The 26064-nt window shown below is 56.1% G+C and overlaps 1 protein-coding gene and 1 long non-coding RNA gene across 2 annotated transcripts in view; both read right to left on the reverse strand.

Moving 5' to 3' along the window:
- The window catches only part of LOC144955000 (hypoxia up-regulated protein 1-like), a gene marked incomplete at its 3' end in the record, with an annotated part of 42906 nt that extends 34168 nt beyond the window's left edge, over nt 1-8738 (reverse strand). Inside the window, 2 exon segments of the mRNA XM_078885356.1 lie at nt 5637-5705; nt 8588-8738. Of these exon segments, the coding sequence (XP_078741482.1) occupies nt 5637-5703 (67 nt within the window).
- Nucleotides 8739-12939: 4201 nt separating this feature from the next.
- On the reverse strand, nt 12940-26028 carry LOC144954999 (uncharacterized). The gene is made up of 4 exons (XR_013641465.1): nt 25910-26028; nt 20191-20387; nt 17608-17680; nt 12940-13853 (listed from the first exon to the last, which is right to left on the reverse strand). It is a non-coding gene; the product is annotated as an uncharacterized LOC144954999 (long non-coding RNA).
- Between the last annotated feature and the right edge of the window lie 36 nt (nt 26029-26064).

Here is a 26064-nt window from a genome sequence, read left to right on the forward strand (position 1 = left end):
ACGCAGAGCCCAGATCCACGGACATCACCGCAACAGCGTCTACGAGACACGGGGAGACACGGTGAGACACGGGGAGACACGGGGAGAGAGACACGGGGAGACACGGGGAGAGAGACACGGGGAGAGAGACACGGGGAGACACGCAGAGCCCAGATCCACGGACATCACCGCAACAGCGTCTACGAGACACGGGGAGACACGGTGAGACACGGGGAGACACGGGGAGAGAGACACGGGGAGACACGGGGAGAGAGACACGGGGAGAGAGACACGGGGAGACACGCAGAGCCCAGATCCACGGACATCACCGCAACAGCGTCTACGAGACACGGGGAGACACGGTGAGACACGGGGAGACACGGGGAGAGAGACACGGGGAGACACGGGGAGAGAGACACGGGGAGAGAGACACGGGGAGACACGCAGAGCCCAGATCCACGGACATCACCGCAACAGCGTCTACGAGACACGGGGAGACACGGTGAGACACGGGGAGACACGGGGAGAGAGACACGGGGAGACACGGGGAGACACGGGGAGAGAGACACGGGGAGACACGGGGAGAGAGACACGGTGAGACACGGGGAGACACGGGGAGCGAGACACGGGGAGACACGGGGAGACACGGGGAGAGAGACACGGGGAGACACGGGGAGAGAGACACGGGGAGACACGGGGAGAGAGACACGGGGAGAGAGACACGGGGAGAGAAACACGGGGAGAGAGACACGGGGAGACACGCAGAGCCCAGATCCACGGACATCACCGCAACAGCGTCTACGAGACACGGGGAGACACGGGGAGAGAGACACGGGGAGAGAGACACGGTGAGACACGGGGAGAGAGACACGGGGAGAGAGACACGGGGAGAGAGACACGGGGAGAGAGACACCGGGGAGAGAGACACGGGGAGAGAGACACGGGGAGAGAGACACGGGGAGAGAGACACGGGGAGAGAGACACGGGGAGACACGGGGAGACACGGTGAGACACGGGGAGAGAGACACGGGGAGAGAGACACGGGGAGAGAGACACGGGGAGAGAGACACGGGGAGAGAGACACGGGGAGAGAGACACGGGGAGAGAGACACGGGGAGAGAGACACGGGGAGAGAGACACGGGGAGACACGGGGAGACACGAGGAGAGAGACACGGGGAGACACGGGGAGAGAGACACGGGGAGACACGGGGAGAGAGACACGGGGAGAGAGACACGGGGAGAGAGACACGGGGAGACACGCAGAGCCCAGATCCACGGACATCACCGCCACAGCGTCTACGAGACACGGGGAGACACGGTGAGACACGGTGAGAGAGACACGGGGAGAGAGACACGGGGAGAGAGACACGGGGAGAGAGACACGGGGAGAGAGACACGGGGAGAGAGACACGGGGAGAGAGACACGGGGAGAGAGACACGGGGAGAGAGACACGGGGAGAGAGACACGGGGAGAGAGACACGGGGAGACACGGGGAGACACGAGGAGAGAGACACGGGGAGACACGGGGAGAGAGACACGGGGAGACACGGGGAGAGAGACACGGGGAGACACGGGGAGAGAGACACGGGGAGACACGGGGAGAGAGACACGGGGAGACACGGGGAGAGAGACACGGTGAGACACGGGGAGAGAGACACGGGGAGACACGGGGAGACACGGGGAGAGAGACACGGGGAGACACGGGGAGAGAGACACGGGGAGAGAGACACGGGGAGACACGGGGAGAGAGACACGGGGAGACACGGGGAGAGAGACACGGGGAGACACGGGGAGAGAGACACGGGGAGACACGGGGAGAGAGACACGGGGAGACACGGGGAGAGAGACACGGGGAGAGAGAGACACGGTGAGAGAGAGACACGGGGAGAGAGACACGGTGAGAGAGAGACACGGTGAGAGAGAGACACGGTGAGAGAGAGACACGGTGAGAGAGAGACACGGTGAGAGAGAGACACGGTGAGAGAGAGACACGGTGAGAGACAGACACGGGGAGAGAGACACGGGGAGAGAGACACGGGGAGAGAGACACGGGGAGAGAGACACGGGGAGAGAGACACGGGGAGAGAGACACGGGGAGAGAGACACGGGGAGAGAGACACGGGGAGAGAGACACGGGGAGAGAGACACGGGGAGAGAGACACGGGGAGAGAGACACGGGGAGAGAGACACGGGGAGAGAGACACGGGGAGAGAGACACGGGGAGAGAGACACGGGGAGAGAGACACGGGGAGAGAGACACGGGGAGAGAGACACGGGGAGAGAGACACGGGGAGAGAGACACGGGGAGAGAGACACGGGGAGAGAGACACGGGGAGAGAGACACGGGGAGACAGACACGGGGAGAGAGACACGGGGAGAGAGACACGGGGAGACAGACACGGGGAGAGAGACACGGGGAGAGAGACACGGGGAGAGAGACACGGGGAGAGAGACAAGGGGAGACACGGGGAGAGAGACACGGGGAGAGAGACACGGGGAGAGAGACACGGGGAGAGAGACACGGGGAGAGAGACACGGGGAGAGAGACACGGGGAGAGAGACACGGGGAGAGAGACACGGGGAGAGAGACACGGGGAGAGAGACACGGGGAGAGAGACACGGGGAGAGAGACACGGGGAGACACGGGGAGACACGAGGAGAGAGACACGGGGAGACACGGGGAGAGAGACACGGGGAGAGAGACACGGGGAGAGAGACACGGGGAGAGAGACACGGGGAGAGAGACACGGGGAGAGAGACACGGGGAGAGAGACACGGGGAGAGAGACACGGGGAGAGAGACACGGGGAGAGAGACACGGGGAGAGAGACACGGGGAGAGAGACACGGGGAGACACGGGGAGACACGAGGAGAGAGACACGGGGAGAGAGACACGGGGAGACACGGGGAGAGAGACACGGGGAGACACGGGGAGACACGGGGAGAGAGACACGGGGAGACACGGGGAGAGAGACACGGTGAGACACGGGGAGAGAGACACGGGGAGACACGGGGAGACACGGGGAGAGAGACACGGGGAGACACGGGGAGAGAGACACGGGGAGACACGGGGAGAGAGACACGGGGAGACACGGGGAGAGAGACACGGGGAGACACGGGGAGAGAGACACGGGGAGACACGGGGAGAGAGACACGGGGAGACACGGGGAGAGAGACACGGGGAGAGAGAGACACGGTGAGAGAGAGACACGGGGAGAGAGAGACACGGTGAGAGAGAGACACGGTGAGAGAGAGACACGGTGAGAGAGAGACACGGTGAGAGAGAGACACGGTGAGAGACAGACACGGTGAGAGACAGACACGGTGAGAGACAGACACGGGGAGAGAGACACGGGGAGAGAGACACGGGGAGAGAGACACGGGGAGAGAGACACGGGGAGAGAGACACGGGGAGAGAGACACGGGGAGAGAGACACGGGGAGAGAGACACGGGGAGAGAGACACGGGGAGAGAGACACGGGGAGAGAGACACGGGGAGAGAGACACGGGGAGAGAGACACGGGGAGACAGACACGGGGAGAGAGACACGGGGAGACAGACACGGGGAGAGAGACACGGGGAGAGAGACAAGGGGAGACACGGGGAGAGAGACACGGAGAGACACGGGGAGAGAGACACGGGGAGAGAGACACGGGGAGAGAGACACGGGGAGAGAGACACGGGGAGAGAGACACGGGGAGAGAGACACGGGGAGAGAGACACGGGGAGAGAGACACGGGGAGAGAGACACGGGGAGAGAGACACGGGGAGAGAGACACGGGGAGAGAGACACGGGGAGAGAGACACGGGGAGAGAGACACGGGGAGAGAGACACGGGGAGAGAGACACGGGGAGAGAGACACGGGGAGAGAGACACGGGGAGACACGGGGAGACACGAGGAGAGAGACACGGGGAGAGAGACACGGGGAGAGAGACACGGGGAGAGAGACACGGGGAGAGAGACACGGGGAGAGAGACACGGGGAGAGAGACACGGGGAGAGAGACACGGGGAGAGAGACACGGGGAGAGAGACACGGGGAGAGAGACACGGGGAGAGAGACACGGGGAGAGAGACACGGTGAGAGAGACACGGTGAGAGAGACACGGTGAGAGAGACACGGGGAGAGAGACACGGGGAGAGAGACACGGGGAGAGAGACACGGGGAGAGAGACACGGGGAGAGAGACACGGGGAGAGAGACACGGGGAGAGAGACACGGGGAGAGAGACACGGGGAGAGAGACACGGGGAGAGAGACACGGGGAGAGAGACACGGGGAGAGAGACACGGGGAGAGAGACACGGGGAGAGAGACACGGGGAGAGAGACACGGGGAGAGAGACACGGGGAGAGAGACACGGGGAGAGAGACACGGGGAGAGAGACACGGGGAGAGAGACACGGGGAGAGAGACACGGGGAGAGAGACACTGGGAGAGAGACACGGGGAGAGAGAGACACGGGGAGAGAGACACGGGGAGAGAGACACGGGGAGAGAGACACTGGGAGAGAGACACGGGGAGAGAGAGACACGGGGAGAGAGACACGGGAGATGCGCCTCTGTGTGTGTGTCTGTGTGTGTGTGTCTTTGTGCGTTGTGTGCGTGCGTCTGTGCGTGCGTCTGTGCGTGCGTCTGTGCGTGCGTCTGTGCGCGTGCGTCTGTGCGCGTGTGTCTGTGCGTGGTCTGTGCGTGCGGTCTGTGCGCGCGGTCTGTGCGCGCGGTCTGTGCGCGCGGTCTGTGCGCGCGGTCTGTGCGCGCGGTCTGTGCGCGCGGTCTGTGCGCGCGGTCTGTGCGCGCGGTCTGTGCGCGCGGTCTGTGCGCGCGGTCTGTGCGCGCGGTCTGTGCGCGCGGTCTGTGCGCGCGGTCTGTGCGCGCGGTCTGTGCGCGCGTCTCTGTGCGCGCGTGTCTGTGCGCGTTGTGTGCGCGCGGTCTGTGCGCGCGGTCTGTGCGCGCGGTCTGTGCGCGCGGTCTGTGCGCGCGGTCTGTGCGCGCGGTCTGTGCGCGCGGTCTGTGCGCGCGGTCTGTGCGCGCGGTCTGTGCGCGCGGTCTGTGCGCGCGGTCTGTGCGCGCGGTCTGTGCGCGCGGTCTGTGCGCGCGGTCTGTGCGCGCGGTCTGTGCGTGTCTCTGTGCGTGTCTCTGTGCGTGTCTCTGTGCGTGTGTCTCTGCGCGTGTGTCTCTGCGCGTGTGTCTCTGCGCGTGTGTCTCTGCGCGTGTGTCTCTGCGCGTGTGTCTCTGCGCGTGTGTCTCTGCGCGTGTGTCTCTGCGCGTGTGTCTCTGCGCGTGTGTCTCTGCGCGTGTGTCTCTGCGCGTGTGTCTCTGCGCGCGTGTCTCTGCGCGCGTGTCTCTGCGCGCGTGTCTCTGCGCGCGTGTCTCTGCGCGCGTGTCTCTGCGCGCGTGTCTCTGCGCGCGTGTCTCTGCGCGTGTCTCTGCGCGTGTCTCTGCGCGTGTCTGTGCGCGTGTCTGTGCGCGTGTCTCTGCGTGTGTCTGTGCCTGTGTCTGTGCGTGTCTGTGCGTGTGTCTGTGCGTGTGTCTGTGCGTGTGTCTGTGCGTGTGTCTGTGCGTGTGTCTGTGCGTGTCTCTGTGTGTCTGTGCGTGTGTCTGTGCGTGTGTCTGTGCGTGTGTCTGTGCGTGTGTCTGTGTGTGTGTGTGTGTCTCACCGCCGCTGTGCGTGTGCATCAGGACGAGTGCAGGAACCAGCAGCACCATCAGCCTCACGGGATTCATGTCTGTGGGGTCAACACACACACACAGACACACACACACACACACAGACACACAGACACAGACACACACACACACACACACAGAGACACACACACACACACAGACACACACAGACACACACACACAGACACACAGAGTCACACAGACACACAGAGACACACACAGAGACACACACAGAGACACACACAGAGACACACACAGAGACACACACAGAGACACACACAGACTCACCACACAGAGACCCATAGACTCACCACACAGAGACCCACAGACTCACCACACAGAGACCCATAGACTCACCACACAGAGACCCATAGACTCATCACACAGAGACCCACACACTCACCACACAGAGACCCACACACTCACCACACAGAGACCCACAGACTCACCACACAGAGACCCACAGACTCACCACACAGAGACCCACAGACTCACCACACAGAGACCCACAGACTCACCACACAGAGACCCACAGACTCACCACACAGAGACCCACACACTCACCACACAGAGACCCAGAGACTCACCACACAGAGACCCACAGACTCACCACACAGAGACCCACAGACTCACCACACAGAGACCCACAGACTCATCACACAGAGACCCACAGACTCACCACACAGACTCACCACACAGAGACCCACAGACTCATCACACAGACTCACCACACAGAGTCCCACAGACTCACCACACAGAGACCCATAGACTCACCACACAGACTCACCACACAGAGACCCACAGACTCACCACACAGACTCACCACACAGAGACCCACAGACTCACCACACAGACTCACCACACAGAGACCCACAGACTCACCACACAGAGACCCACAGACTCACCACACAGAGACCCACAGACTCACCACACAGAGACCCACAGACTCACCACACAGAGACCCACACACTCACCACACAGAGACCCACAGACTCACCACACAGAGACCCACAGACTCATCACACAGAGACCCATAGACTCACCACACAGACTCACCACACAGAGACCCACAGACTCACCACACAGACTCACCACACAGAGACCCACAGACTCATCACACAGACTCACCACACAGACTCACTACACAGAGACCCACAGACTCACCACACAGAGACCCATAGACTCACCACACAGAGACCCATAGACTCACCACACAGAGACCCACAGACTCACCACACAGAGACCCACAGACTCACCACACAGAGACCCATAGACTCACCACACAGAGACCCACAGACTCACCACACAGAGACCCAGACTCACCACACAGAGACCCACAGACTCACCACACAGAGACCCATAGACTCACCACACAGAGACCCACAGACTCACCACACAGAGACCCATAGACTCACCACACAGAGACCCACACTCACCACACAGAGACCCATAGACTCACCACACAGAGACATTTATAGCCCATGGGATTCCTCCTCAAGTAAACAATATATCGATTCTGATGATGTACATCTTATCACTTTAAAATCGATCAAACATCTGCATTATCAATGATTTTGATGATTTTGGTCATCAATTAAATTAGTGAGCGTCTGTCAGACAATTCTAAGATCATTTCTAGCTCAACGGATTCCTCAAGTAAACAATATATCGATTCTGATGATGTACCTCTTATCACTTTAAAATCGATCAAACATCTGCATTATCAATGATTTTGATGATTTCGGTCATCAATTAAATTAGTGACCGTCTGTCAGACAATTCTAAGATCATTTCTAGCTCAACGGATTCCTCAAGTAAACAATATATCGATTCTGATGATGTACCTCTTATCACTTTATAATCGATCAAACATCTGCATTATCAATGATTTTGATGATTTTGGTCATCAATTAAATTAGTGAGCGTCTGTCAGACAATTCTAAGATCATTTCTAGCTCAACGGATTCCTCCTCAAGTAGACAATATATCGATTATGATGATGTACATCTTATCGCTTTAAAATCGATCAAACATCTGCATTATCAATGATTTTGATGATTTTGGTGATTTTGATGATTTCGGTCATCAATTAAATTAGTGACCGTCTGTCAGACAATTCTAAGATCATTTCTAGCTCAACGGATTCCTCCTCAAGTAAACAATATATCGATTATGATGATGTACATCTTATCGCTTTATAATCGATCAAACATCTGCATTATCAATGATTTTGATGATTTTGGAATTCAATTAAATTAGTGAGCGTCTGTCAGACAATAAGATCATTTCTAGCTCAACGGATTCCTCCTCAAGTAAACAATATATCGATTCTGATGATGTACATCTTATCGCTTTAAAACCGATCAAACATCTGCATTATCAATGATTTTGATGATTTTGATGATTTTGGTGATTTTGATGATTTCGGTCATCAATTAAATTAGTGACCGTCTGTCAGACAATTCTAAGATCATTTCTAGCTCAACGGATTCCTCCTCAAGTAAACAATATATCGATTATGATGATGTACATCTTATCACTTTAAAATCGATCATACATCTGCATTATCAATGATTTCGATGATTTTGAACATCAATGAAATTAGTGAAACATCTGTCAGACAATGTATAACTCGTGGACAATTCCTCCTGGAGTGTAAATTATTCTGATTCTGTAGCAAAGTTACATTATCGCTAACAAATATAACATTTTTAAAAATATACGCAACTAAATCGTTATTTAAATAAGAAACTAATAAAAGACCGACGAAATAGGCCGCAGCCCGACCACGGCCTCGCCTAGCGAGGGCTACCGGTCGCCTCCACTGGCCGACGGCGAGAGCGGAACACCAACAGGGTAGGGGAGTAGGGGAAGGCCCTCATGACTCCTGTCAACCGAGACCGCGACGTGAATGGAGGTGCCCCAGAGACGCGGTCGGTACCGGCGGATTTCGGGGGACGAGCGGCGTCCGTCGGCGTCCTCGCTGGGCGCGTGAAGAATTGAGCGGATTTTTTATTTAATTCAAATTTGTGGGTTTTTATGACAACGCGTGAGGAGAAAAAAAAGCCACCAACAGCGAGCCGGGGAAACGGTTTATAACGCGGCCGCGTCCCATTGGTCAGTTTGGCGTGACGTGTACCGATGAGTGGGCGGGGCGAGGACACTCTACGCGATCCTATTGGTCGAAACTGCGGTAGAGAGGAGGTGGGGGCGGTGGAGACGCGGTAATTTATTCATGATTGTTTGAATAAATTATAGTTACGTCATCGCAGATGAGTTCATTAACATAATTTATGCAGATGTACCGGCGTCGAGGCGATCTGATTGGCTGCGACTCAGCGATGTCGGGTGAGTGGGCGGGGGGTGCCAGAGCTAATTAACATAATATATGCGGGGGGGTTAACGGTGTCGAAGCAATATGATTGGCTGAGAGGCAGCGATGTAGGGCGGGGTGGTGATGTCAGCGAGCTAATTAACATAATTTATGCGCAGGTGTAACGGCGTTGAAGCTCTCTGATTGGCTGAGAGGCAGCGATGTGGGGTAGGTGGGGTGGGGGGGGTGTCAGCGAGCTAATTAACATAATTTATGCGGATGTGAATGTGATGGGGCAATCTGATTGGCTGTGAGGCGGGGATGTGAGGTGGGGGCAGGAGGAAGGGGGGGGGGAGGGGGCGGAGTTAATAATTAACATAATTTATTCATTTATACGAGAATCTTGATAACCAATCAGCGAGCGCCACAAGTAATTGTGTTTACATGCAAATTTATGCAAATTAATGTCGATTGATGACGTGGCACCACGCGTCTGCAGCCTGCTAGAGGCTACACGGGTTACCTTTGTCTGTGTGTGTCTGTGTGTGTCTGTGTGTGTCTGTGTGTGTCTGTGTGTGTCTGTGTGTGTCTGTGTGTGTCTGTGTGTGTCTGTGTGTGTCTGTGTGTGTGTGTGTGTCTGTGTGTGTGTGTCTGTGTGTGTGTGTGTGTCTGTGTCTGTGTGTGTGTGTCTGTGTGTGTGTGTGTCTGTGTGTCTGTGTGTGTCTGTGTGTGTGTGTGTCTGTGTGTGTGTCTGTGAGTGTGTCTGTGAGTGTGTCTGTATGGATGTGTGTCTGTGTGTTTATGTGTGTCTGTGTGTCTGTGTGTGTGCGTGTCTGTGTGTGTCTGTGTGTGTGTGCGTGCGTGTGTGTATGTCTGTCTGTGTGTGTCTGTCTGTGTGTGTGTCTGTGCGTGTGTCTGTGTGTGTGTGTGTCTGTGTGTGTGTGTCTGTCTGTGTGTCTGTGTGTGTGTCTGTGTGTCTGTGTGTGTGTGTCTGTGTATTTTTTGCGTGCCTCAAATGAGTGCCTGGTGCGGTGTGTAGTGAACATCTCTAGCACTGGGGAGACAAAGGCGGCCGGGCGTGGTGCTGGCCACCCACCCCCTCTGTGTGTGTAGCCACAGTGCTGGTAGCCTTCATAGGTGCTCGCTAACAGCACTTGACCCTACAGCCCTGCTAGAGGCTACCTGGGAGAGCTTTGTCTGTGTAACAGCACTTGCCCCTAAAGCCCTGCTGGAGGCTACCTGGGGGAGCTTTGTCTGTGTCTGTGAAACTGCACTTGCCCCTACAGCCCTGCTAGAGGCTACCTGGGGGAGCTTTGTCTGTGTCTGTGAAACTGCACTTGCCCCTACAGACGTGCTAGAGGCTACCTGGGGGAGCTTTGTCTGTGTCTGTGAAACTGCACTTGCCCCTACAACCTTGCTAGAGGCTACCTGGGGGAGCTTTGTCTGTGTCACTGCACTTGCCCCTACAGCCCTGCTAGAGGCTACCTGGGGGAGCTTTGTCTGTGTGTGTGAAACTGCACTTGCCCCTACAGCCCTGCTAGAGGCTACCTGGGGGAGCTTTGTCTGTGTCTGTGTAACAGCACTTGCCCCTACAGCCCTGCTGGAGGCTACCTGGGGCAGCTTTGTCTGTGTGTGTGAAACTGCACTTGCCCCTACAGCCCTGCTAGAGACTACCTGGGGGAGCTTTGTCTGTGTGTGTGAAACTGCACTTGCCCCTACAGCCCTGCTAGAGGCTACCTGGGGGAGCTTTGTCTGTGTCTGTGCAACTGCACTTGCCCCTACAGCCCTGCTAGAGGCTACCTGGGGGAGCTTTGTCTGTGTAACTGCACTTGCCCCTACAGCCCTGCTAGAGGCTACCTGGGAGAGCTTTGTCTGTGTCACTGCACTTGCCCCTACAGCCCTGCTAGAGGCTACCTGGGGGAGCTTTGTCTGTGTAACTGCACTTGCCCCTACAGCCCTGCTAGAGGCTACCTGGGGGAGCTTTGTCTGTGTAACTGCACTTGCCCCTACAGCCCTGCTAGAGGCTACCTGGGGGAGCTTTGTCTGTGTCTGTGCAACTGCACTTGCCCCTACAGCCCTGCTAGAGGCTACCTGGGGGAGCTTTGTCTGTGTGTGTGAAACTGCACTTGCCCCTACAGCCCTGCTAGAGGCTACCTGGGGTAGCTTTGTCTGTGTCTGTGTAACAGCACTTGCCCCTACAGCCCTGCTAGAGGCTACCTGGGAGAGCTTTGTCTGTGTCTGTGTAACTGCACTTGCCCCTACAGCCCTGCTAGAGGCTACCTGGGGGAGCTTTGTCTGTGTGTGTGTAACTGCACTTGCCCCTACAGCCCTGCTGGAGGCTACCTGGGAGAGCTTTGTCTGTGTGTGTGTAACTGCACTTGCCCCTACAGCCCTGCTGGAGGCTACCTGGGAGAGCTTTGTCTGTGTCTGTGCAACTGCACTTGCCCCTACAGCCCTGCTAGAGGCTACCTGGGGGAGCTTTGTCTGTGTCTGTGCAACTGCACTTGCCCCTACAGCCCTGCTGGAGGCTACCTGGGAGAGCTTTGTCTGTGTCTGTGCAACTGCACTTGCCCCTACAGCCCTGCTAGAGGCTACCTGGGGGAGCTTTGTCTGTGTCTGTGCAACTGCACTTGCCCCTACAGCCCTGCTAGAGGCTACCTGGGGGAGCTTTGTCTGTGTGTGTGAAACTGCACTTGCCCCTACAGCCCTGCTAGAGGCTACCTGGGGTAGCTTTGTCTGTGTCTGTGTAACAGCACTTGCCCCTACAGCCCTGCTAGAGGCTACCTGGGAGAGCTTTGTCTGTGTCTGTGTAACTGCACTTGCCCCTACAGCCCTGCTAGAGGCTACCTGGGGGAGCTTTGTCTGTGTGTGTGTAACTGCACTTGCCCCTACAGCCCTGCTGGAGGCTACCTGGGAGAGCTTTGTCTGTGTCTGTGCAACTGCACTTGCCCCTACAGCCCTGCTAGAGGCTACCCGGGGCAGCTTTGTCTGTGTAACTGCACTTGCCCCTACAGCCCTGCTAGAGGCTACCTGGGGGAGCTTTGTCTGTGTAACTGCACTTGCCCCTACAGCCCTGCTAGAGGCTACCTGGGGGAGCTTTGTCTGTGTAACTGCACTTGCCCATACAACCTTGCTAGAGGCTACCTGGGGGAGCTTTGTCTGTGTCTGTGCAACAGCACTTGCCCCTACAGCCCTGCTAGAGGCTACCTGGGGGAGCTTTGTCTGTGTGTGTGCAACTGCACTTGCCCCTACAGCCCTGCTAGAGGCTACCTGGGACAGCTTTGTCTGTGTCTGTGTGCAACTGCACTTGCCCCTACAGCCCTGCTGGAGGCTACCTGGGGGAGCTTTGTCTGTGTGTGCAACTGCACTTGCCCCTACAGCCCTGCTAGAGGCTACCTGGGGGAGCTTTGTGTAACTGCACTTGCCCATACAACCCTGCTGGAGGCTACCTGGGGGAGCTTTGTCTGTGTAACAGCACTTGCCCCTACAGCCCTGCTGGAGGCTACCTGGGGGAGCTTTGTCTGTGTCTGTGTAATACGTAACACAACATTGAATCGCTCATTAAAACATTACGTTTTTTAATTCGTAAAAATTTCGCGATCAATGACACGTCAGCATATTCATTGACAAAATCGATACATTCAATGGCACATCAGCATATTGATTGACAAAATCGATACATTCAATGGCACATCAGCATATTCATTGACAAAATCGATACATTCAATGACACATCAGCATATTGATTGACAAAATCGATACATTCAATGACACATCAGCATATTCATTGACAAAATCGATACATTCAATGACACATCAGCATATTCATTGACAAAATCGATACATTCAATGACACATCAGCATATTGATTGACAAAATCGATACATTCAATGACACATCAGCATATTCATTGACAAAATCGATACATTCAATGACACATCAGCATATTGATTGACAAAATCGATACATTCAATGGCACATCAGCATATTGATTGACAAAATCGATACATTCAATGACACGTCAGCATATTGATTGACAAAATCGATACATTCAATGACACATCAGCATATTCATTGACAAAATCGATACATTCAATGGCACATCAGCATATTGATTGACAAAATCGATACATTCAATGGCACATCAGCATATTGATTGACAAAATCGATACATTCAATGACACATCAGCATATTCATTGACAAAATCGATACATTCAATGGCACATCAGCATATTGATTGACAAAATCGATACATTCAATGGCACATCAGCATATTGATTGACAAAATCGATACATTCAATGACACGTCAGCATATTGATTGACAAAATCGATACATTCAATGACACGTCAGCATATTCATTGACAAAATCGATACATTCAATGGCACATCGGTACACGAAATCGCGTGCGAATGCATTCAAAATCGACACAATATACGACTTGAGTTGATTGATTGGGCTTCTGATAATATATCGATTTACAAATCAATATATTGCATGATCAATAAATGAATCGACGAATCAACACATGGAATGGTAAATACATCAACGTATTAATTTTAAATCAATGTATTGCTTTAAAAATCTAAAAATTACTTTACAAATCAATATATCGATTTACAAATCGATATATCGATTTAGAAATCAATACATTAATTTACAAACCAATACATCGATTTACGAACGAATATATGAATTGACCTAAATATAATTATTTACAAATCGATATATTGATTTAGAGATCAATACATCAATTGACAAACCAATATATTGATTACAAATCAATATATTGATTTACAAATCGATATATCTAATGGACAAACCAATATATTGATTTTGAAATCAACATGGTGGAGTTGGTGCTTCAACGGAATCATCTTCAGAGAATCGATCCTGGAGGAGTGACACACACACAGTGACACACACACAGTGACACACACAGTGACACACACAGTGACACACACACACACAGTGACACACACAGTGACACACACAGTGACACACACAGTGACATACAGTGACACACACACACACAGTGACACACACACACAGTGACACACACAGTGACACACACACACAGTGACACACACAGTGACACACACACACACAGTGACACACACAGTGACACACACACACAGTGACACACACACACAGTGACACACACAGTGACACACACACACAGTGACACACACACACACACAGTGACACACACACACAGTGACACACACAGTGACACACACACACACAGTGACACACACAGTGACACACACAGTGAGACACACACACAGTGACACACACAGTGACACACACAGTGAGACACACACAGTGACACACACACACAGTGACACACACACACACACAGTGACACACACACACAGTGACACACACAGTGACACACACACACAGTGACACACACAGTGACACACACACACAGTGACACACACAGTGACACACACAGTGACACACACACACAGTGACACACACAGTGACACACACAGTGAGACACACACAGTGACACACACACACAGTGACACACACACACAGTGACACACACAGTGACACACACACACACACAGTGACACACACACACAGTGACACACACACACAGTGACACACAGTGACACACACACAGTGACACACACACACAGTGACACACACAGTGACACACACACAGTGACACACACACACACACAGTGACACACACACACAGTGACACACACAGTGACACACACAGTGACACACACACAGTGACACACACAGTGATACACACACAGTGACACACACAGTGACACACACACAGTGACACACACAGTGACACACACAGTGAGACACACACAGTGACACACACAGTGACACACACACACAGTGACACACACAGTGACACACACACACACAGTGACACACACACACAGTGACACACACAGTGACACACACACACAGTGACACACACACACACACAGTGACACACACACACAGTGAGACACACACAGTGACACACACAGTGACACACACAGTGACACACACACACAGTGACACACACAGTGACACACACACACAGTGACACACACACACACACAGTGACACACACACACAGTGACACACACAGTGACACACACACACACAGTGACACACACAGTGACACACACAGTGAGACACACACACAGTGACACACACAGTGACACACACAGTGAGACACACACAGTGACACACACACACAGTGACACACACACACACACAGTGACACACACACACAGTGACACACACAGTGACACACACACACAGTGACACACACAGTGACACACACACACAGTGACACACACAGTGACACACACAGTGACACACACACACAGTGACACACACAGTGACACACACAGTGAGACACACACAGTGACACACACACACAGTGACACACACACACAGTGACACACACAGTGACACACACACACACACAGTGACACACACACACAGTGACACACACACACAGTGACACACAGTGACACACACACAGTGACACACACACACAGTGACACACACAGTGACACACACACAGTGACACACACACACACACAGTGACACACACACACAGTGACACACACAGTGACACACACAGTGACACACACACAGTGACACACACAGTGATACACACACAGTGACACACACAGTGACACACACACAGTGACACACACAGTGACACACACAGTGAGACACACACAGTGACACACACAGTGACACACACACACAGTGACACACACAGTGACACACACACACACAGTGACACACACACACAGTGACACACACAGTGACACACACACACAGTGAGACACACACAGTGACACACACATAGTGACACACACAGTGACACACACACACAGTGACACACACACACAGTGAGACACACACAGTGACACACACAGTGACACACACAGTGACACACACACACACACAGTGACACACACACACAGTGACACACACAGTGACACACACACAGTGACACACACACACACACAGTGACACACACACACAGTGACACACACAGTGACACACACAGTGACACACACACAGTGACACACACAGTGAGACACACACAGTGACACACACAGTGACACACACAGTGAGACACACACAGTGACACACACAGTGACACACACAGTGAGACACACACAGTGACACACACACACAGTGACACACACACACACACAGTGACACACACACACAGTGAGACACACACAGTGACACACACAGTGACACACACAGTGACACACACACACAGTGACACACACAGTGACACACACACAGTGACACACACACACAGTGACACACACAGTGACACACACACACAGTGACACACACAGTGAGACACACACACAGTGATACACACACACAGTGACACACACAGTGATACACACACACAGTGACACACACACACAGTGACACACACACACACAGACACACACAGTGACACACACACACACAGTGACACACACAGTGACACACACACACAGTGACACACACACACACAGACACACACAGTGACACACACACACAGTGACACACACAGTGAGACACACACACAGTGATACACACACACAGTGACACACACAGTGACACACACAGTGAGACACACAGTAACACACAGTGACACACACACACAGTGACACACACACAGTGACACACACACACAGTGACACACACACAGTGACACACACACAGCCACTCACTCAGTCAGTCACTCACTCACTCAGTCAACCACTAACTCACTCAGTCACTCACTCAGTCACTCAATTGCTCACTCAGTCAGTCACTCACTCACTCAGTCACTCACTCAGTCAGTCACTAACTCACTCAATCACTCACTCAGTCACTCAGTCACTAACTCAATCAGTCACTCACCCACTCATCCACTCACCCACCCACCCACCCACTCACCCACCCACCCACCCACCCACTCACCCACCCACCCACCCACCCACCCACTCACCCACTCACCCACTCACCCACCCACCCACTCACCCACTCACCCACTCACCCACCCACCCACTCACCCACCCACCCACCCACCACTCACTCACCCACTCACTCACCCACCCACTCACCCACTCACCCACTCACCCACCCACCCACCCACTCACTCACCCACTCACCCACCCACCCACCACTCACTCACCCACCCACTCACCCACCCACCCACCCACTCACCCACTCACCCACTCACCCACCCACTCACCCACCCACTCACTCACCCACCCACCCACCCACTCACCCACCCACCCACTCACCCACCCACCCACCCACTCACCCACCCACCCACTCACTCACTCACTCACTCACCCACCCACCCACCCACCCACTCACCCACCCACCCACTCACTCACTCACTCACCCACCCACCCACCCACTCACTCACTCACTCACCCACCCACTCACCCACCCACCCACTCACTCACTCACTCACCCACCCACCCACCCACCCACTCACCCACCCACCCACTCACTCACTCACTCACCCACCCACCCACCCACTCACTCACTCACTCACCCACCCACCCACTCACCCACCCACCCACTCACTCACTCACTCACCCACCCACCCACCCACTCACTCACTCACTCACCCACCCACCCACCCACTCACCCACCCACCACTCACATTGTCACAGCCTCTGTTTCTGCTGGACAAGTCGTGAGGCTCCAGGCAAGAACGCGAGTGGCGAGATGCCAATCTGGGTGCAGGAAACAGCGAAAAGACGGTCATCAACATCATCATCAGCAGTAGCAGCATCATCATCATCAGTAGCATCATCCTCAGCAGTAGCAGCATCATCATCATCAGTAGCATCATCATCAGCATCATCATCATCAGTAGCATCATCATCATCATCAGCATCATCAGTAGCAACATCATCATCATCAGCATCATCATCAGTAGCATCATCATCATCAGCATCATCAGTAGCATCATCATCATCAGCATCATCAGTAGCATCATCATCATCATCAGCATCATCAGTAGCATCGTCATCATCATCAGCATCATCATCAGTAGCAGCATCTTCATCATCATCATCAGTAGCATCATCATCAGCAGCATCATAATCAGCAGCATCATCATCATCATCATGAGTAGCATCATCATCATCAGTAGCATCATCATCATCAGCACCATCATCATCAGCAGCATCATCATCATCAGCAGCATCATCATCATCAGCACCATCATCATCATCATCATGAGTAGCATCATCATCATCAGTAGCATCATCATCAGCATCATCATCATCATCATCAGCAGCATCATCATCATCAGCATCATCATCATCAGCACCATCATCATCATCAGCACCATCATCATCATCAGCATCATCATCATCAGCAGCATCATCATCAGCACCACCATCATCATCATCAGTAGCATCATCATCATCAGTAGCATCATCATCATCAGTATCATCATCATCATCAGTAGCATCATCATCATCAGTAACATCATCATCATCAGTAGCATCATCATCAGCATCATCATCATCATCAGCATCATCATCATCAGCAGCATCATCATCAGCACCACCATCATAATCATCAGTAGCAGCATCATCATCAGTAGCATCATCATCAGCAGTAGCATCATCATCAGTAGCATCATCATCATCAGTAGCATCATCATCATCATCAGTAGCATCATCATCAGTAGCATCATCATCATCATCAGTAGCATCATCATCATCAGTAGCATCATCATCATCAGTAGCATCATCATCATCAGTAGCATCATCATCATCAGTAGCATCAGCATCGTCCTAACCACCCCCTCGATCACCCACCAACCCACCCACTCACCCACTCACCCACTCACCCACTCACCCACCCACCCACTCACCAACCAACCCACCCACCCACTCACCCACCAACCCACCCACCCACTCACTCACCCACCCACCCACTCACTCACTCACCAACCCACCCACCCACTCACCCACCAACCCACCCACCCACTCACTCACCCACCCACCCACTCACTCACCCACCAACCCACCCACCCACTCACCCACCAACCCACCCACCCACTCACTCACCCACCCACCCACTCACTCACTCACCAACCCACCCACCCACTCACCCACCAACCCACCCACCCACTCACTCACCCACCCACCCACTCACCCACCAACCCACCCACCCACTCACCCACCAACCCACCCACCCACTCACTCACCCACCCACCCACTCACTCACTCACCCACCCACCCACCCACTCACCCACCCACTCACCCACTCACTCACCCACTCACTCACCCACTCACCCACCCACTCACCCACCCACTCACCCACTCACCTACCCACCCACTCACCCACCCACTCACTCACCCACCCACCCACCCACTCACCCACCCACCCACCCACTCACCCACCCACTCACCCACCCACCCACCCACCCACTCACCCACCCACCCACTCACTCACTCACCCACCCATTCACCCACCCACTCACCCACCCACTCACCCACCCACCCACTCACCCACCAACCCACTCACCCACCCACCCACTCACCCACCCACTCACCCACTCATCCACCCACCCACTCACTCACCTACCCACTCACTCACCCACCCACCCACCAACCCACTCACTCACCCACCCACCCACCAACCCACTCACCCACCCAATCACCCACTCACTCACTCACTCACCCACCCACTCACTCACCCACCCACCCACCCACACACCCACCCACTCACCCACCCACTCACCAACCCACCCACTCACCCACTCACCCACCCACTCGCCCACCCAACCAACCACTCACCCACTCACCCACTCACCCACCCACTCACCCACTCACCCACCCACCCAACCACCCACTCACCCACTCACCCACTCACCCACCCACTCACCCACTCACCCACCCACTCACCCACCCACCCACCCACTCACCCACCCACCCACTCACCCACCCACTCACCCACTCACTCACCCACTCACCCACCCACTCACCCACTCACCCACCCACTCACCCACTCACCCACCCACTCACCCACCCACCCACCCACTCACCCACTCACCCACCCACTCACCCACCCACCCAACCACCCACTCACCCACTCACCCACTCACTCACCCACTCACCCACCCACTCACCCACCCACTCACCCACTCACCCACCCACCCACCCACTCACCCACCCACTCACCCACCCACTCGCCCACTCACTCGCCCACTCACCCACCCACTCACCCGCGAGCACATGACGTGAGTAGGTGAGTCGACCAGAACCAATTGGACCCGCCCTCCCCCTGCCCTGATGGCCTGCACCACGTGACCGTGTCCCACTTGACCCACGCTGACCCCGTTGACTGCCACGAGGCGGTCTCCCTCACGTAGTCCACCTCGCTCAGCCGCACTGCCTCGTTCCACGTCGTGAATGAACTGCCCTGTGGGTGGACGAGTGGACGAGTGGACGAGTGGGTGAGTGGGTGAGTGGGTGGGTGAGTGGGTGAGGGGGGGGGTGGGCGGGTGAGTGAGTGAGTGGGTGAGTGGGTGGGTGAGTGAGTGAGTGAGTGGGTGAGTGGGTGAGTGAGTGGGTGGGTGGGTGAGTGAGTGAGTGGGTGAGTGGGTGAGTGAGTGGGTGGGTGAGTGGGTGGGTGAGTGAGTGAGTGAGTGGGTGAGTGGGTGAGTGAGTGGGTGGGTGGGTGAGTGAGTGAGTGGGTGAGTGGGTGAGTGAGTGGGTGGGTGAGTGGGTGGGTGAGTGAGTGAGTGAGTGGGTGAGTGGGTGAGTGAGTGGGTGGGTGGGTGAGTGGGTGAGTGAGTGAGTGAGTGAGTGGGTGAGTGGGTGAGTGAGTGGGTGAGTGAGTGGGGGAGGGGGGGGGGTGGGTGGGTGAGTGGGTGGGTGGGTGGGTGGGTGGGTGGGTGAGTGGGTGGGTGGGTGAGTGGGTAGGTGGGTGAGTGGGTGGGTGGGTGGGTGGGTGAGTGAGTGGGTGGGTGAGTGGGTAGGTGGGTGAGTGGGTGGGTGGGTGGGTGAGTGAGTGAGTGGGTGGGTGAGTGGGTGGGTGGGTGAGTGGGTGGGTGGGTGAGTGGGTGGGTGAGTGGGTGGGTGGGTGAGTGGGTAGGTGGGTGGTGGGTGGGTGGGTGGGTGGGTGAGTGAGTGGGTGGGTGAGTGGGTGGGTGGGTGAGTGGGTGGGTGGGTGGGTGGGTGAGTGGGTGGGTGGGTGGGTGGGTGGGTGAGTGAGTGAGTGGGTGAGTGGGTGGGTGGGTGAGTGGGTGGGTGTGGGTGGGTGAGTGAGTGGGGGAGGGGGGGGGGGTGGGTGGGTGGGTGGGTGAGTGAGTGAGTGAGTGGGTGGGTGGGTGGGTGAGTGGGTGGGTGGGTGGGTGAGTGAGTGGGGGAGGGGGGGGGGTGAGTGGGTGAGTGGGTAAGTGAGTGGGTGGGTGAGTGAGTGAGTGGGTGGGTGGGTGGGTGAGTGGGTGAGTGGGTGGGTGGGTGGGTGGAGTGGGTGAGTGAGTGAGTGAGTGGGTGAGTGGGTGGGTGAGTGGGGTGAGTGGGTGAGTGGGTGGGTGAGTGGGTGGGTGGGTGGGTGAGTGAGTGAGGTGAGTGGTGAGTGGGTGGGTGAGTGGGTGAGTGGGTGGGTGGGTGGGTGAGTGGGTGGGTGGGTGGGTGGGTGAATGGGTGAGTGAGTGGGTGAGTGGGTGGGTGGGTGGGTGAGTGGGTGAGTGGGTGAGTGGGTGGGTGAATGGGTGAGTGAGTGGGTGGGTGGGTGAGTGGGTGAGTGAGTGGGTGGGTGGGTGAGTGGGTGAGTGGGTGAGTGGGTGGGTGGGTGAATGGGTGAGTGAGTGGGTGGGTGGGTGAGTGGGTGAGGTGGGTGGTGGGTGTGAGTGGGTGGGTGGGTGTGGTGGGTGAGTGTGAGTGGTGTGGGTGGTGTGAGTGAGTGAGTGGGTGAGTGGGTGGGTGAGTGGGTGAGTGGGTGAGTGAGTGGGTGGGTGAGTGGGTGGGTGAGTGGGTGGGTTAGTGGGTGGGTGAGTGGGTGGGTGGGTGAGTGGGTGAGTGAGTGGGTGGGTGGGTGAGTGGGTGGGTGAGTGAGTGGGTGAGTGGGTGGGTGGGTGGGTGGGTGAGTGGGTGGGTGAGTGGGTGGGTGGGTGAGTGAGTGAGTGAGTGGGTGGGTGGTGGGTGGGTGAGTGGGTGGGTGAGTGGGTGAGTGGGTGGGTGAGTGGGTGGGTGAGTGAGTGGGTGAGTGGTGAGTGAGTGGGGTGGGTGGGTGGGTGAGTGGGTGGGTGAGTGGGTGGGGGGGTGGGTGAGTGAGTGGGTGAGTGGGTGAGTGAGTGGGTGGGTGGGTGGGTGAGTGGGTGGGTGGGTGAGTGGGTGAGTGGGTGGGTGAGTGAGTGAGTGAGTGAGTGAGTGGGTGGGTGGGTGGGTGGGTGAGTGGGTGGGTGAGTGAGTGGGTGAGTGGGTGGGTGGCTGGGTGAGTGGGTGGGTGGGTGGGTGGGTGAGTGAGTGAGTGGGTGGGTGGGTGGGTGAGTGGGTGGGTGAGTGGGTGGGTGAGTGAGTGGGTGGGTGAGTGAGTGGGTGAGTGGGTGAGTGAGTGGGTGGGTGGGTGGGTGAGTGAGTGAGTGGGTGAGTGGGTGGGTGAGTGGGTGAGTGGGTGGGTGGGTGGGTGAGTGGGTGGGTGGGTGGGTGGGTGAATGGGTGAGTGAGTGGGTGAGTGGGTGGGTGGGTGGGTGAGTGGGTGAGTGGGTGAGTGGGTGGGTGAATGGGTGAGTGAGTGGGTGGGTGGGTGAGTGGGTGAGTGAGTGGGTGGGTGGGTGAGTGGGTGAGTGGGTGAGTGGGTGGGTGGGTGAATGGGTGAGTGAGTGGGTGGGTGGGTGAGTGGGTGAATGAGTGGGTGGGTGGGTGAGTGGGTGAGTGGGTGAGTGGGTGGGTGGGTGGGTGAGTGAGTGAGTGGGTGAGTGGGTGGGTGAGTGGGTGAGTGGGTGAGTGAGTGGGTGGGTGAGTGGGTGGGTGAGTGGGTGGGTTAGTGGGTGGGTGAGTGGGTGGGTGGGTGAGTGGGTGAGTGAGTGGGTGGGTGGGTGAGTGGGTGGGTGAGTGAGTGGGTGAGTGGGTGGGTGGGTGGGTGGGTGAGTGGGTGGGTGAGTGGGTGGGTGGGTGAGTGAGTGAGTGAGTGGGTGGGTGGGTGGGTGGGTGGGTGAGTGGGTGGGTGAGTGGGTGAGTGGGTGGGTGAGTGGGTGGGTGAGTGAGTGGGTGAGTGGGTGAGTGAGTGGGTGGGTGGGTGGGTGAGTGGGTGGGTGAGTGGGTGGGGGGGTGGGTGAGTGAGTGGGTGAGTGGGTGAGTGAGTGGGTGGGTGGGTGGGTGAGTGGGTGGGTGAGTGAGTGGGTGAGTGGGTGGGTGGGTGGGTGGGTGGGTGAGTGGGTGAGTGGGTGGGTGAGTGAGTGAGTGAGTGAGTGGGTGGGTGGGTGGGTGGGTGAGTGGGTGGGTGAGTGAGTGGGTGAGTGGGTGGGTGGCTGGGTGAGTGGGTGGGTGGGTGGGTGGGTGAGTGAGTGAGTGGGTGGGTGGGTGGGTGAGTGGGTGGGTGAGTGAGTGGGTGGGTGAGTGAGTGGGTGAGTGGGTGAGTGAGTGGGTGGGTGGGTGGGTGAGTGGGTGGGTGAGTGGGTGGGTGAGTGGGTGGGTGAGTGAGTGGGTGAGTGGGTGAGTGAGTGGGTGGGTGGGTGGGTGAGTGGGTAGGTGAGTGGGTGGGGGGGTGGGTGAGTGAGTGAGTGAGTGGGTGGGTGAGTGAGTGAGTGGGTGGGTGGGTGGGTGGGTGAGTGGGTGGGTGAGTGGGTGGGTGAGTGGGTGGGTGAGTGGGTGGGTGAGTGAGTGGGTGAGTGGGTGAGTGAGTGGGTGGGTGGGTGGGTGAGTGGGTGGGTGAGTGGGTGGGGGGGTGGGTGAGTGAGTGAGTGGGTGGGTGGGTGGGTGAGTGAGTGGGTGAGTGGGTGGGTGGGTGGGTGAGTGGGTGGGTGAGTGGGTGGGTGGGTGGGTGAGTGGGTGGGTGAGTGAGTGGGTGAGTGAGTGGGTGGGTGGGTGGGTGAGTGGGTGGGTGAGTGGGTGGGTGAGTGGGTGGGGGGGTGGGGAAGGTGGGGGGAGTGGTGGTACTGGATGTGGTGGTTGTGGTGGTGATAGTGGCAGCTAGTGGGCGTGTCAATCAGCTAGTGGGCGTGTCAATCAGCTAGGGGGCGTGTCAATCAGCTAGTGGGCGTGTCAATCAGCTAGTGGGCGTGTCAATCAGCTAGGGGGCGTGTCTATATGAGCTAGTGGGCGTGTCAATCAGCTAGTGGGCGTGTCATTCAGCTAGTGGGCGTGTCAATTAGCTAGTGGGCGTGTCAATCAGCTAGTGGGCGTGTCATTCAGCTAGTGGGCGTGTCAATCAGCTATTAGGCGTTTCAATCAGCTAGTGGGCGTGTCTACAACAGCTAGTGGGCGTGTCTATCAGCTAGTGGGCGTGTCAATCAGCTAGTGGGCGTGTCAATCAGCTAGTGGGCGTGTCGATCAGCTAGTGGGCGTGTCAATCAGCTAGTGGGCGTGTCAATCAGCTAGTGGGCGTGTCAATCGGCCAGTGGGCGTGTCAATCAGCTAGTGGGCGTGTCAATCAGCTAGTGGGCGTGTCTAGGAGGGTGGTGGGCGTGTCTAGGAGGGTGGTGGGCGTGTCAATCAGCTAGTGGGCGTGTCAATCAGCTAGTGGGCGTGTCAATCAGCTAGTGGGGGTGTCAATCAACTAGTGGGCGTGTCAATCAGCTAGTGGGCGTGTCAATCAGCTAGTGGGCGTGTCAATCAGCTAGTGGGCGTGTCAATCAGCTAGTGGGCGTGTCAATCGGCTAGTGGGCGTGTCAATCAGCAAGTGGGCGTGTCTATAGGAGCTAGTGGGCGTGTCAATCAGCTAGTGGGCGTGTCAATCAACTAGTGGGCGTGTCAATCAGCTAGTGGGCGTGTCAATCAGCTAGTGGGCGTGTCAATCAACTAGTGGGCGTGTCAATCAGCTAGTGGGCGTGTCAATCAACTAGTGGGCGTGTCAATCAGCAAGTGGGCGTGTCAATCAGCTAGTGGGCGTGTCAATCAGCTAGTGGGCGTGTCAATCAGCTAGTGGGCGTGTCAATCAGCTAGTGGGCGTGTCAATCAGCTAGTGGGCGTGTCTATAGCAGCTAGTGGGCGTGTCTAGGAGGGTGGTGGGCGTGTCTAGGAGGGTGGTGGGCGTGTCTAGGAGGGTGGTGGGCGTGTCAATCAGCTAATGGGCGTGTCAATCGGCTAGTGGGCGTGTCAATCAGCTAGTGGGCGTGTCAATCAGCTAGTGGGCGTGTCAATCAGCTAGTGGGCGTGTCTAGGAGGGTGGTGGGCGTGTCTATAGGAGCTAGTGGGCGTGTCAATCAGCTAGTGGGCGTGTCAATCAGCTAGTGGGCGTGTCAATCAGCTAGTGGGCCTGTCAATCAACTAGTGGGCGTGTCAATCAGCTAGTGGGCGTGTCAATCAGCTAGTGGGCGTGTCAATCAACTAGTGGGCGTGTCAATCAGCTAGTGGGCGTGTCAATCAACTAGTGGGCGTGTCAATCAGCAAGTGGGCGTGTCAATCAGCTAGTGGGCGTGTCAATCAGCTAGTGGGCGTGTCAATCAGCTAGTGGGCGTGTCTATAGCAGCTAGTGGGCGTGTCTAGGAGGGTGGTGGGCGTGTCTAGGAGGGTGGTGGGCGTGTCTAGGAGGGTGGTGGGCGTGTCAATCAGCTAATGGGCGTGTCAATCGGCTAGTGGGCGTGTCAATCAGCTAGTGGGCGTGTCAATCAGCTAGTGGCCGTGTCAATCAGCTAGTGGGCGTGTCAATCAGCTAGTGGGCGTGTCTAGGAGGGTGGTGGGCGTGTCTATATGAGCTAGTGGGCGTGTCAATCAGCTAGTGGGCGTGTCAATCAGCTAGTGGGCGTGTCTAGGAGGGTGGTGGGCGTGGTTACTCACCGTCGACGCCCCTAATCTCTCGAAGGTAGAACCCGTAACCTCTCACGGGATGTCTTTCGAGCGCAGCGACCCTCGGTCTTCTCGGCAGACCTTCCAGAAGTTTACGAGAGATCTCAGCCCCCACCGCCATGGCCCCCCACGCCACCCCCAAGGGG

The sequence above is a fragment of the Lampetra fluviatilis genome, unplaced genomic scaffold (genome assembly GCF_964198595.1).
Source record: "Lampetra fluviatilis unplaced genomic scaffold, kcLamFluv1.1 SCAFFOLD_275, whole genome shotgun sequence".
Lineage (NCBI taxonomy): Eukaryota > Metazoa > Chordata > Hyperoartia > Petromyzontiformes > Petromyzontidae > Lampetra > Lampetra fluviatilis.